The sequence below is a fragment of the Lepidochelys olivacea genome (genome assembly GCF_965140295.1).
Source record: "Lepidochelys olivacea isolate rLepOli2 genome assembly, chromosome: 5".
Lineage (NCBI taxonomy): Eukaryota > Metazoa > Chordata > Testudines > Cheloniidae > Lepidochelys > Lepidochelys olivacea.
Genome location: NC_140415.1, coordinates 120,896,253 through 120,910,894, shown reverse-complemented (window position 1 = coordinate 120,910,894; position 14,642 = coordinate 120,896,253). Strand labels below are relative to the sequence as shown.

General features: G+C 55.6%; 1 protein-coding gene across 1 annotated transcript in view; it reads right to left on the bottom strand.

Annotated features, from left to right (window-relative positions):
- The window catches only part of SVEP1 (sushi, von Willebrand factor type A, EGF and pentraxin domain containing 1), a 171,483-nt gene extending 159,486 nt beyond the window's left edge, over window positions 1-11,997 (bottom strand). The window contains exon 1 of the mRNA XM_084629308.1: window positions 11,155-11,997. Within this exon, the coding sequence (XP_084485434.1) occupies window positions 11,155-11,655 (501 nt within the window). The 5' untranslated portion in view covers window positions 11,656-11,997. The remainder of the gene's footprint in view (window positions 1-11,154) is intronic.
- Between the last annotated feature and the right edge of the window lie 2,645 nt (window positions 11,998-14,642).

The following is a 14,642-nucleotide window of genomic DNA, read 5'->3' as shown; positions in this document are numbered from 1 at the left end:
AATACCTGAGAACTTAATTTAGCTAGCCTGGGTACCAACAGTAGTGAAACCACAATACCACCTTCAGTGCAGGCTGTTCAAGCCTACCTGGGGCCCTGGTTACTTACTCTGGCAACAAGCCCACACTAAATACTGAGCTGTTATAGCTTCAGTGCTCCTGGTATTGTTACCTGGGCTTCTTTCAACCAAAACTCTTGGTAACTTTTACTCTGTGCGAGGTGGTGTCGGGAAATAAATCAGGGGAGACACAGCCATCCGAGCGAAAGATGGCTGGCACAAGCAGGTCAACACGAGAGGCACTTTACTGGTTTGCCAAAATCTCCCCATACAGTATCTGAGCTAGCTAGATTAAACTTAGTTCAGATATCTCTACATGTGCTATAATCACAACCCAGACTGCAGCATAGATGTACCTGGTATGTCTACACTACAGCTAAAAGATGTAGATTCCAGTTTGAGGAGACATACCCATTCTAGCTCTGATTGAACTAGCGTTCTAAAAATAGAAGTGTAGCCACGGTGGCATGAATGGCGGGAGAGACTAACCACCCCAAGTACAATCCCATCTGGGACACAGGTATATATTCAGGACAGTTAGCAGCTCACTCCACCATGGCTACACTGCTATTTTTATGGAATAGCTTAATCAGACCGAGTGTGAGTAAGTCTCCTCGAGCTGGAATTTACATCTTCCAGCTCCAGTGCAGACATGCCCTAGGAGAGGACCAGGCAATGTGAGCCAAGCACCTATCAGCTTCAAGTTTTGCATGTGCTGAAAGGGAAGCTTCTGAGCATCTGGCTGGCCCTGCAATGTATGTGAAGTGTGTGGGAGGGCAGCTGCTAAATTTGCATATTTGTTGTATTATGCAAATTTTGGCATTTTAAGTTATTCACAAACCAAAAGGAACTTTAAAAAAGTGGATGATGCTAAATACCTGATTTTTCTTCTTCTGAACCAAATGCTTGTGATAGATATATAATATCAGGGCGTTAATACACTGATTCCTAATGAACGGGTGTCCACATTACACAATCTAGCCTCACAAAGGATGCTGAACAGCTCACTTGTTGCCAGTCTCAGCAGGAAGGTTAAGGATCTGAATTGACAAGAAGCCCGAATTACCCTTTCACTCCTAGAGTCGGTCCCTCCATCACAGTACTTAGGATCATTAATGAATAGCGTGGAGACGTGTGAGTGGCCACTGATCACGCTGTATGTATTTTGTGAATAGGTACCACAGAGAACTTCAGTATCCAGGGCTCTCAATCACAGCACTAAATTAACTTTGCGTGTGGTTGTATTCTGAAAAGTGACTCTGTAATGGTGGCATTGTGAGCGCATTGTAGGGTTCCTTGCTTATTGTCTCTCAAGGATTCCGTATAAAATTTGCTCGGTTCACAAGTAAACAAATATGTACTTTTAAAAACTGCTAGCCCTGCAATCTGAACCTGGAGTTAAACTGGGTTCCCTCTCCCACTTTTTCTATCACAACCATCATAAGACATTCTCCTAGCCAAGTAAGGCTCACAGTGAGATCTGTGCAGCCTTCAGAGAGTTTGCACAGTTGTAACCGATGGGAGGTTTTAGTGAACATCCTGTTGATGATACACAAGATGGAAAAGAATCCACTCGCTCATTCTATATTAGCTATGTTAATTCTGCAGGAATAAAAAAAGAGATTACTCATCTGCTGTCAATAAAGTCCACAAATATGACTCTAAATGCACACAGGGAGCAGATCTGATGAATAAGAGTGCACCATTTTTTAAGTTGTCAATTTTCAGAGCAGAACTGCACTTTAAAAATACAATACAAAAATGTTTGAAACTAAACTGGAAAAGAATTATCTTTATAATGTGCTGTAATTGAAATCAGATCATCAAGGATAGCCCAATGGATAATAATTCTGTACTTTGTAAGTTTATGCTTTTGACATCAAGAAGAAACAAAAGCAGCATAACTTATTTAAACAAACACTAAATAAGCATTAAAATTGTTTACGCTAATATATGTGCTTACATTCTTTTGTAAGCCACTGTTTGTCATGTTTGTTAATTGGGTAACAACAGAACACTGGATCTGACATACTGGCTTGTTATACACTATCAAGATCAGGGTAGAAGATAAAAGCCAGATTAAAAAAAAAAAAGACCAGATGCATTTAAAAATAGATAGGGTGCGTTGTCTAATTCTGCAGATTTGGGGCCAGATCTTCAACTGGTGTAAAGCTGCGTATCTCCATTGAAGTCAAGGGAGCTATACTGATTGACCACAGCTGAGGATCCGACCTTTTTTAGTTTAATAATTAGTAGCATAAAATACTTCTAAATAACTCCCTTAACTATTGTTGTACAATGCCCCTTGTAATAGTCTGACCTGCCTTTTAAAGTCGACCTTTACATTAACTCTTACTTTAACTCAGCAACAGTGCACAGCTACATTTCTTTCTTCCATTTTCGACAGTAATTAATTGCACCTTCATGTGAAGAGGAAAAAAACCACCTGTGCCTATCACTATTTCTAATGAATGATTTCTCAAGTGGCTACTGCCAACGAGTCTTTCAATTAATCCGTAACTTCAGAGTGTTTTATCCGTAATGATTAATTGCTCACACTATTTTCTATAAATAAATCTTTGCAGCATAACTTCAAGACAAACAAAAACGATCACAAATTGTTCACTGCTTAGCACTGACAAAGAGGAAGCACTGTTTCCTTGTGTGTCAGTGCTCCCTTCACCGCACGTGTTTAGCGTCCATTAACGTTTCTATGTATGCACAATGAGAAGAGAATATACCTCTGACCCTTTCACATGGTTACCATGCTAACATGTCAGGAGCTGTATAATTTTTCATGAGTCATGTACCAGAGTATTCAGATTCTAATATCTAAATTTCAGTTACTGAGAGTCAGGAAGGTTATGTTGTCTAGACAAAGTTTTAAGATTTAAAAACTATATTTTCGTAAAAATAGATCATCAGCGCATGGAATGTGCTTTCATCAACACAACTTGAAACATGTTTCAATATACAAAAAACCCCAACTAACTAAATACTATCAAAGATGATTGTCATAAGCTGACCTTGAAAAAATCCTCTCATTTGTGGAAAGGGTTCCCTGGCAAACATGGCAGCCTAAATCATCAATTTCTTCAGATTTTAGACTATCATTTAAAACACAAAAGAAGTTTCTAGCCCATACGGTTGCAAAGAACACCTTCTGAAAGTAATGTGAATGTAAGATGATGGTGTTATCTTCCTGAGTCTGCAGTCACTGTCAGCTTCAGTACCTCCCTCTCTGAATGCCCAAAGTGTTATCTAGTGAAATAAACAAAACTGGTTATTTCTGTCACAGGCTAGATTCACCTCAGTTTCACATGGTGACTGCTTGACAAAGTAGCACCAAGAGGCTCTTGGGCCCTTTCCTTTTCAGCAGCTAGAGGGTATGGATCTTCAAATGTACCAAACACTTGCTAGATAAGGGCGGATATGAAACAGACTCAGACTCATAGACTTTAAGGCCAGAAGGGACCATCATGATCATGTAGTCTAATCTCCTGCACATTGCAGGCCATTGAACCTCGCTCACCCACTCTTGTAACAGACCCAGAACCTCTGGCTGAGTTACTGATGTCCTCAAATCATGATATAAAGACTTCAAGTTACAGAGAACCTACCATTTAAACACTAGTTTAAACCTGCAAGTGACCCGTGCCCCACACTGCAGAGGAAGGTGAAAACCCTCCAGGGTCTCTGCCAAACTGACCTGAGGAGAAATTCCTTCCCCACCCCAAATATGGCAATCAATTAGACCTGGAGCATATGGGCAAGACCCACCAGCCACACACCTGGCAAATATGGACCAGGATCCAGAAACAGCACTTTAGTAGAAATCCCAGCAGCTGAGGATGATGATAGGGGTGAACTTCTCACCAGGGCTTTGTCCCAGGACCTCACTGGTGGCTCACGCTAATACACATCTTTCATATTTCCATATGTCTAGAAGGCTGAGTCCTCCATCTGCTAGATGTCTAGTAAATGTTTCTTAAGTCATTTTAAACATGCAGGAGGATAGCACTGAGGAGAGACAGGAACTCTGCAGTAACAATCTTCCAAAGATCCTTCCATAGATAGTGCTAATCTTTAAGGAGCAGAAGAGAACCCTTTCACTTTTAGTATGAGGAAGAGTCAGCATCTGTGGATGCAGCATTACATAACATACAGTATATTAAAAGGTGCAGCACTCCTTACAGGGGATTGTAAAGCAATGCTTCAGTTACTGTACTTGTTGGGGCAGACAAGTGAAGTTAGTGACAATTATGTCATGCCATGGTTCATTTATCTTCTAATCTAGAGTATTTACACATAATACCACACATGACTTGTAACTATTACAGTGAGCCTGGAATGGTTTACCTGGGACTCATCAATTATTTCAAGGGCTCTTGGTTTTATTTGTTTAATATACTCTGCAAACTGGAAAAGAAGATGAGGATTCTGGATTTTGTTTTATTAAACTTATTGGGAATAGAAGAAATTGGGCCAACAAGGGGAAAAAAAAAGAAAAAAAAATCAAAGCTATAAAAAAAAAAAGCAGTTAAAAATAGAGAACAGGAGCACAATAGTTCAGAGAAAGAAAAGAAAGCTGATTGTTACACTGATCTGTATTTTGTTAAGTTCCCTTCCACAGCGGTATTCTAAACATAGTAAAGTCTTCTTTTTCAAGTTCTCGGAAAAGAGAGTATTCCCAAACTTGTAATTTGTCTGACAAAAAGACATACAATACAGAACCTCAGCACAGTCCCGACGTTTTTAACTGAGAGAGGGGATGCTGCTAATTCAGTGAACATGTAGTAGTGTCATTCCTTCTCAGTACCCTGCCATAACATGAAGTGATACTTCCCAAGTTATCAAACCCCAATAAAGAAAACGTAGATGACAGCAATACTATTGTGCCCATGGGATACATTATTTAGCTGTGCTTGTACAACTAAATCATCTATGTCTAACCTTGCTTGTTTTTAAAAGTAGATTTAGTCAGGATTACATGTCAAGGAAAACTTACTACATCATTTCTGTGGAGTTGTAACCGACTTACATTTTGTTTATAACACAATTACTTCAAGATTAATTCTTTAAACTTTTTAGAAAATTCTCATGATATTGAGCCTATAACAGAGCTTAATTTCACAACCACAGAATTACCGAACGGATTTGTCTTTTTAAAGGGTGATTTCCATATACAACACTAAAGCACACTAGAAAGTGAACATCATTTTTGGTTATCAAACATGGGGAGCAGGAGGAGGGAATAATTTAACCTGTCCTGAGTCCTGAGCCCCACCCTGGGTGAAATCCTTATTCATTTCCTATTAAAGCAAAACTCCTACTGAAATCACTAAGAATTCTGTCTAAATACAGAATGCATATGATCTATTTAGAGAATCTGTCAAATGTCCAGGTGCAGGAAACAGAGCAGCTATTAAGTCTTACCTGCTCTTCAATAATGAAAGTATTTACCTACATACAGTATAGAAATATGTTTTGCTTTATGTATCTAGACAGATATAGATATAGGACAAATTCTTCGGAGCATCCAAGTCCCATTTTCAAAAATAACGTAGACAACTTAGGCACTTAGCATACTTCTACACTGCAAAACAAACAAAAACACACCGTGGCAGTTGTTTGGGTGGGTGTGCATGTGTGCATATAGGTGGGAGCCCGGTAGGTGTGAGCCTGCTGGCTGTGTTCACAGGGGTGCGCCCAGTAGGTGGGTCCCCGGTGAGGTAGGAGGGTCTCAGATCTCGGGCACTAGCCAAGAGGGAATGTCCACACAACTATTTTTCACTCTGTAGACTGAGTCAGTTGACTCAGACTCTGAGACTCACTGCCCTGGGGGATTCTTTTCCCCCAGTGTAGATGTATCGTTAGATGCCTAAGTCACCTCCTAAATGGGACTTAGAAGCCTAAGGTGCTCAGCTAGGTGCTTTTGAAAATTTTATTCATGATGTGTATTTAAACATAACAGAAAATCAGAGTTATGTACGTGTAAATGGTAATATACATATGTAGATATATGTAATTATGGATACTATTTACACAGTATGCTGTATTATTTATTTTGCAGTAGTATCTATGAGCCCCAGTTATGGTCCAGAGCCCCTTACACAAATGATAGCACATGCTTCAAATCAATGAGTTAATACACACAGAGACATTCATACTTGTGCAAACCACATCGTGATTAGTCCGAAATGAGGGCAGAATTACTGTCATGGTGGGTATATATATATATATATATATATATATACACACACACACACACCCATGTTCACTCATGCATGCACACACATGGGAAATCGTAGCCCTACTGAAGCCCACGAGAGTTTTGCCATTCCCTTCAGTGGGTCAAAGATTTCATCCATAACATTTTAGATAGTTTACAAACATGACGAGTTATATGAACAAGTTATATTTTACATAAGAATAAATTAGTTCTATGTATAATAACACATGAACAGCATCTTCTGAGGAAGAAAACATGTACCTATGTTAACTGATGGTAGATTTCCTAGGGTGTGGAGGTGCATAATGACAGGTTTCAGAGTAGCAGCTGTGTTAGTCTGTAGCTGAAGCGAGCTGTAGCTCAGGAAAGCTCACGCTCAGATAAATTTGTTAGTCTCTAAGGTGCCACAAGTCCTCCTTTTCGATGTGCACAATGTATCTGTGTATATACAACCTCCAATGAGTTTATATTGAATATAGTGTCTGCAGCGTGTGCAGGTGTGTACACATTGAAGGTGGGTGGGCCCAAAAGAGATGCGCCCAGTACCTATGTGCACAGGTGGGTGGATGTAGGTGTGTCTAGTGGGGGTGCACACAGGTAAGTGGGTGAGCGTGTACCCGTGAGTGGGTGCCTGCTGGCTGTGCGCCCAGGGGGTGGGTGCCTGGTAGGTGCACCCAGGGGGTGGATGCCCACTGGCTGTGCGCCCAGGGGGCGGGTGAGTGCCCGGCGGGTGTGCGCCCAGGGGGCGGGCGGGTGGGTGCCCGGCGGGTGTGCGCCCAGGGGGCGGGCGGGTGGGTGCCCGGCGGGTGTGCGCCCAGGGGGCGGGCGGGTGGTAGGTGCGCCCAAGGGGTGGGTGCCCGGCGGGTGTGCGCCCAGGGGGCGGGCGGGTGGGGGCCCGGCGGGTGTGCGCCCAGGGGGCGGGCGGGTGAGTGCCCGGCGGGTGTGCGTCCAGGGGGCGGGCGGGTGGGTGCCCGGCGGGTGTGCGCCCAGGGGGCGGGTGGGTGCCTGGTAGGTGCGCCCAGGGGGCGGGCGGGTGCCCGGCGGGTGTGCGCCCAGGGGGCGGGTGGGTGGTAGGTGTGCCCAGGGGCGGGTGAGTGCCCGGCGGGTGTGCGCCCAGGGGGTGGGTGCCCGGCGGGTGTGCGCCCAGGGGGCGGGCGTGCGCCCAGGGGGCGGGTGGGTGGTAGGTGCGCCCAGGGGCGGGTGAGTGCCCGGCGGGTGTGCGCCCAGGGGGCGGGCGTGCGCCCAGGGGGCGGGTGGGTGGTAGGTGTGCCCAGGGGCGGGTGAGTGCCCGGCGGGTGTGCGCCCAGGGGGCGGGCGGGTGGGTGCCCGGCGGGTGTGCGCCCAGGGGGCGGGCGGGTGGGTGCCCGGCGGGTGTGCGCCCAGGGGGCGGGTGGGTGGTAGGTGTGCCCAGGGGCGGGTGAGTGCCCGGCGGGTGTGCGCCCAGGGGGCGTGCGTGCGCCCAGGGGGCGGGTGGGTGGTAGGTGCGCCCAGGGGGTGGGTGCCCGGCGGGTGTGCGCCCAGGGGGCGGGCGCGTGGGTGCCCGGCGGGTGTGCGCCCAGGGGGCGGGCGGGTGGGTGCCCGGCGGGTGTGCGCCCAGGGGGCGGGTGGGTGGTAGGTGTGCCCAGGGGCGGGTGAGTGCCCGGCGGGTGTGCGCCCAGGGGGCGGGCGTGCGCCCAGGGGGCGGGCGGGTGGTAGGTGCGCCCAGGGGGTGGGTGCCCGGCGGGTGTGCGCCCAGGGGGCGGGCGGGTGGGTGCCCGGCGGGTGTGCGCCCAGGGGGCGGGCGGGTGAGTGCCCGGCGGGTGTGCGCCCAGGGGGCGGGCGGGTGAGTGCCCGGCGGGTGTGCGCCCAGGGGGCGGGTGGGTGGTAGATGTGCCCAGGGGCGGGTGAGAGCCCGGCGGGTGTGCGCCCAGGGGGTGGGTGCCCGGCGGGTGTGCGCCCAGGGGGCGGGTGGGTGGTAGGTGCGCCCAGGGGGTGGGTGCCCGGCGGGTGTGCGCCCAGGGGGCGGCCGGGTGGGTGCCCGGCGGGTGTGCGCCCAGGGGGCGGCCGGGTGGGTGCCCGGCGGGTGTGCGCCCAGGGGGCGGGTCGGTGGTAGGTGTGCCCAGGGGCGGGTGAGTGCCCAGCGGGTGTGCGCCCAGGGGGTGGGTGCCCGGCGGGTATGCGCCCAGGGGGCGGGCGTGCGCCCAGGGGGCGGGTGGGTGGTAGGTGCGCCCAGGGGGTGGGTGCCCGGCGGGTGTGCGCCCAGGGGGCGGGCGGGTGGGTGCCCGGCGGGTGTGCGCCCAGGGGGCGGGCGGGTGGGTGCCCGGCGGGTGTGCGCCCAGGGGGCGGGCGGGTGGGTGCCCGGCGGGTGTGCGCCCAGGGGGCGGGTGGGTGGTAGGTGTGCCCAGGGGCGGGTGGGTGCCCGGCGGGTGTGCGCCCAGGGGGCGGGCGTGCGCCCAGGGGGCGGGTGGGTGGTAGGTGTGCCCAGGGGCGGGTGAGTGCCCGGCGGGTGTGCGCCCAGGGGGCGGGCGTGCGCCCAGGGGACGGGTGGGTGGTAGGTGCGCCCAGGGGGTGGGTGCCCGGCGGGTGTGCGCCCAGGGGGCGGGCGGGTGGGTGCCTAGCGGGTGTGCGCCCAGGGGGCGGGCGGGTGCCCGGCGGGTGTGCGCCCAGGGGGCGGGCGAGTGCCCGGCGGGTGTGCGCCCAGGGGGCGGGCGGGTGGGTGCCCGGCGGGTGTGCGCCCAGGGGGCGGGCGGGTGGGTGCCCGGCGTGTGTGCGCCCAGGGGGCGGGCGGGCGGGTGCCCAGCGGGTGTGCGCCCAGGGGGCGGGTGGGTGGTAGGTGTGCCCAGGGGCGGGTGGGTGCCCGGCGTGTGTGCGCCCAGGGGGCGGGCGGGTGCCCGGCGGGTGTGCGCCCAGGGGGCGGGCGGGTGGTAGGTGCGCCCAGGGGGTGGGTGCCCGGCGGGTGTGCGCCCAGGGGGCGGGCGGGTGGGTGCCCGGCGGGTGTGCGCCCAGGGGGCGGGCGGGCGGGTGCCCGGCGGGTGTGCGCCCAGGGGGCGGGCGGGCGGGTGCCCGGCGGGTGTGCGCCCAGGGGGCGGGTGGGTGGTAGGTGCGCCCAGGGGGTGGGTGCCCGGCGGGTGTGCGCCCAGGGGGCGGGCGGGTGGGTGCCCGGCGGGTGTGCGCCCAGGGGGCGGGTGAGTGCCCGGCGGGTGTGCGCCCAGGGGGCGGGCGGGTGAGTGCCCGGCGGGTGTGCGCCCAGGGGGCGGGCGGGTGAGTGCCCGGCGGGTGTGCGCCCAGGGGGCGGGCGGGTGAGTGCCCGGCGGGTGTGCGCCCAGGGGGCGGGTGGGTGGTAGGTGCGCCCAGGGGGTGGGTGCCCGGCGGGTGTGCGCCCAGGGGGCGGGCGGGTGGGTGCCCGGCGGGTGTGCGCCCAGGGGGCGGGTGAGTGCCCGGCGGGTGTGCGCCCAGGGGGCGGGCGGGTGGGTGCCCGGCGGGTGTGCGCCCAGGGGGCGGGCAGGTGGGTGCCCGGCGGGTGTGCGCCCAGGGGGCGGGCGGGCGGGTGCCCGGCGGGTGTGCGCCCAGGGGGCGGGTGGGTGGTAGGTGCGCCCAGGGGGTGGGTGCCCGGCGGGTGTGCGCCCAGGGGGCGGGCGGGTGGGTGCCCGGCGGGTGTGCGCCCAGGGGGCGGGTGGGTGGTAGGTGTGCCCAGGGGCGGGTGAGTGCCCGGCGGGTGTGCGCCGAGGGGGCGGGTGGGTGGTAGGTGTGCCCAGGGGCGGGTGAGTGCCCGGCGGGTGTGCGCCCAGGGGGCGGGTGGGTGGTAGGTGTGCCCAGGGGCGGGTGGGTGCCCGGCGGGTGTGCGCCCAGGGGGCGGGCGGGCGGGTGCCCGGCGGGTGTGCGCCCAGGGGGCGGGTGGGTGGTAGGTGTGCCCAGGGGCGGGTGAGTGCCCGGCGGGTGTGCGCCCAGGGGGCGGGTGGGTGGTAGGTGCGCCCAGGGGGTGGGTGCCCGGCGGGTGTGCGCCCAGGGGGCGGGCGGGTGGGTGCCCGGCGGGTGTGCGCCCAGGGGGCGGGTGAGTGCCCGGCGGGTGTGCGCCCAGGGGGCGGGCGGGTGAGTGCCCGGCGGGTGTGCGCCCAGGGGGCGGGCGGGTGAGTGCCCGGCGGGTGTGCGCCCAGGGGGCGGGCGGGTGAGTGCCCGGCGGGTGTGCGCCCAGGGGGCGGGTGGGTGGTAGGTGCGCCCAGGGGGTGGGTGCCCGGCGGGTGTGCGCCCAGGGGGCGGGCGGGTGGGTGCCCGGCGGGTGTGCGCCCAGGGGGCGGGTGAGTGCCCGGCGGGTGTGCGCCCAGGGGGCGGGCGGGTGGGTGCCCGGCGGGTGTGCGCCCAGGGGGCGGGCAGGTGGGTGCCCGGCGGGTGTGCGCCCAGGGGGCGGGCGGGCGGGTGCCCGGCGGGTGTGCGCCCAGGGGGCGGGTGGGTGGTAGGTGCGCCCAGGGGGTGGGTGCCCGGCGGGTGTGCGCCCAGGGGGCGGGCGGGTGGGTGCCCGGCGGGTGTGCGCCCAGGGGGCGGGTGGGTGGTAGGTGTGCCCAGGGGCGGGTGAGTGCCCGGCGGGTGTGCGCCGAGGGGGCGGGTGGGTGGTAGGTGTGCCCAGGGGCGGGTGAGTGCCCGGCGGGTGTGCGCCCAGGGGGCGGGTGGGTGGTAGGTGTGCCCAGGGGCGGGTGGGTGCCCGGCGGGTGTGCGCCCAGGGGGCGGGCGGGCGGGTGCCCGGCGGGTGTGCGCCCAGGGGGCGGGTGGGTGGTAGGTGTGCCCAGGGGCGGGTGAGTGCCCGGCGGGTGTGCGCCCAGGGGGCGGGCGGGTGCCCGGCGGGTGTGCGCCCAGGGGGCGGGCGAGTGCCCGGCGCCGCGCGCGCCCCTTACCGCCGCCTGCTGGAAGGCGCCCTTGGTGTAGGTGCCGCCGCCGCGGTAGGCGATGGCCGGGATCTCGCGGCCGAGCAGCGCGCACTTGTGCTGGCGCGCCCGGCGCCGGGAGATGTAGTCCACGCGCGGCACCACGCTGCTCTTGGAGGCGAAGGTGACGATGGCCACGCGCGTGGCGGCCGGCACCACGGGGAAGTCGGAGAGCAGCTTCTTGACGAAGCGCAGCTCGCTGAGGAAGTTGGCGGGCCCCACGCTCGAGGACTCGTCCACCAGGAAGACCAGCTCCAGCCGCCCGCCGCGCTCCCGCAGCCGCCGCACCTGGCGCTTGAAGGAGCGGCCCAGCCGCTCCACCTTGGCGGCCGCGCCGTGCGGGGGCGGCGGCGGCGGGGCCCCCCGCGCGGCGGCCAGGGCCAGGGCGGTGAAGTTGAGCGGGGGCGGCGGGGCGCCCGCCCAGCCCAGCGCCAGGCCCCCCCAGCAGCAGAGCGCCAGCAGCGGCCACATGGCCCCGGGCAGAGCGCCGCGGCTCGCCCCTCCGCCGGCGGAGACTCCGCGCTCAAGCCCGCGGGGCTGCGGGCGCCGCGCCCTGGCCGGGGATCAGCGCCCCGCGCGCTGCCCCATTCACCGCGGGACGCGCGGCTGCCCAGGGACCGCTCCCGCGGCGGTGCTCGCTCGCCGCCGCTCGCCGCCTACTGCGGGGTGGAAGGGAAAGGGGCAGGCGAGAGCAGCGGCTCCTCTCCGGTCTCTCCCCTCCCCTGGGCTCAAGTTCTTGCTGACTGGATTCCAGGGCACCAGAGCCCCCTGCGCGCTCAGCCTGTCCGCCTTCCCAAAGCAAACACAGCGGCACCGAGAGCCCTGATTGATCCCATCTGTCTGGCGTGCAGCGGCGCAGGCAGGCGCGGGGGGGGGGGATGAATCCGGATCCCAGGAGTGCCACGCTAATTGGAAACACGGTGTGGAGAAATAACGCCCAGCCAGCGGGACGGGAGGGAACACGTTTCAGGCAGCCTTCAGGCTTTCAACCCTTTACAGGCAGGAGCGCTGCTGTTGGCACCCGTTCAGAAAATGTTTTGTTGTGAAAGGTGGATGGTTGGCCGGCCGCTGGACTTGAACCTAGACCTCCTAAATCCAGTTCTTGGCACTGCTACAGCTACTCTTTGACCTTGAGCAAGTCATTTAAATCGGTCTGTGACTCAGTTTCCCCATCAATACTATGGGAATAAATACTCCATTTATGGTTGTGGGGTCCTCAGATATTAGGGGTTATGGGACCAAAAACATACCTAGACAGACATACCTTCAGAACATCATCTTAACCTATTTGAAGTGGAAAAGATTGCCATGGGGTAAGCAGGAAGCCCATAACAGGTTGCAGGGGTTTTGCAGCTTTTCTAGTCTGTGGACCAGTTTGTTAGAGAGAGACACTCCCTCTACTGCCCCTGCCAGACCCAATACCCCACTGCACAGATTTCATTCTTGGGACCGCCTGTGGGCACAGATTAGTTTTAAAACCACTGACTCAGAGAATTGTTCTTTGCTACATCCAATAAGCTTCCATAGATTGTTGGAATCTTGCGTTGGTTCTCATGGTTCATTTATTTAGTCTCCTTCTCACTTTCACTTTCCATTAGGTGCAATTAAATATGAGCATGGACCTGGTTCTTTTACAACTCAACTTCCTCATTTAAATTTAGACATTATCGACTGCAGTATTCTAGTGGTAATACTGTCCAGTCCCTGGTGGCTCTACTGATGGGAAATGGATGCCACTGATGCTCTCTTGAGATTGGATTGGACATAAATTCTTTTGCAAATGGGAAGGGAGACTGCACTGACAGAGGTTATCACTGGATTAGAAAAACTTATTGGAATAAAAGTGCCCCATACATGCAAATATGTGTTACTCTTAAATTCATACAGTGCTTTTCAACCTAAAATGCTTCACAAACACACAGTTTGTACATAGACAGCCACCTCTGTAACAGCTACCAGACAGACATTTGCCATACAGCATGCTATATACCAAAAGTATTGGCTTCTAGCAGTGTTTGTTGACTTGCTTCAGCAGGCAGAGGTCCGCACTGCCTGAAAACTCACAATGGGCAATAAGGGTTTGTCTATACAGTATGGTTAATCTACAGGTTTTTGAGTTAATCCACTTTTAAAAGACTTATCTACACACAATGAAATTAATTGTAGTGCATGGACTCTGCATTTATCACAAACTATGGCATTCTCTTTCAAAGTGAACTAACTTTGCTGCAAAGCGAGTTAGTGTCTGTTCTACCATTTGTGTGTACACAATGCTGCTGTGAACTACTTTGGCAGTCTTCCAGCAGTTCCCCCCCCAACTGCTTTGCAGGAGACTGTTACTGACCTGTTTGTTTACCTGTGTGCCCTCCCCTACTCAGGGGTCAAGTTGACTGAATATCCCCCTCCCCCGTTTATAAGCAGGCACACAAGCCAGATTTTGTCCATTCACTCCTGAATTCCAGATGATCACAATAGCTGTACTAATACTCCAGAAGTCCTACAAAGTGCCTCAAGCAGCCACTTGGAGCCATGCCGAGAACCTGGATCTTATCACTATCTGGAGAGAAGCATTAGTGCAAGAAGCTCTTGGGGTGAGCCCCTGGAATAAAGACCTTTTGTGGACATTGCTAGGCAGATGTCTGGTAAGGGCTGAGACTGGGATACTGAACAGTGCTGGATAAAGAGCAAACTGCTCAGGAGCATCTACATTAAAGTAAGGGACAACCAGAAAAAAATCCCTCAGGGGACATGTATTTGATGCATCTTCCCAGGAACTGGACAGGATTTTACACAACTACATGACCACCCAACCCAGGCACTTGTGGCTGCCTTCCACACCCAAGGATGAGCAGCAAGATCCATCAAGGGATGAGCACAAGTTGGCCAGTGAAGACACCTCCCCAAAAGGCCAGGATCTCTTTGAGACTCTGGCCCCTGATGGTGGTGAGGTAGAAGGCAAGTTGGATTTCTGCCCTGCAGCAACCAACCACAATTCCCAGACCAGTATGGCTTAGCCAGTCGGTCCCCAGCCTGTAGCGATGCATGGGATTCTTCCATCCTAAGTGCAGGATTCTGCACTTGTCCTTGTTGAACCTCATCAGATTTCTTTTGGCCCAATCCTCCAATTTGTCTAGGTCACTCTGGACCCTATCCCTACCCACCAGTTTATCTACCTCTCCCCCCAGCTTAGTATCATCTGTGAACTTGCTGAGGGTGCAATCCATCCCATCATCCAGCTCATCAATAAAGATATTGAATAAAACCGGCCACAGAGGTACTCCGATTGATACCAGCTGCCAACTAGACATTGAGCCGTTGATCACTACCTGTTGAGCTCGACAATCTAGCCAGCTTTCTATTCACCTTATAGTCCATTTATCCAATCCATACTTTAACTTGCTCGCAAGAATACTGTGGGAGACCGTATCAAAAGCTTTGCTAAAGTTAAGATATATCAC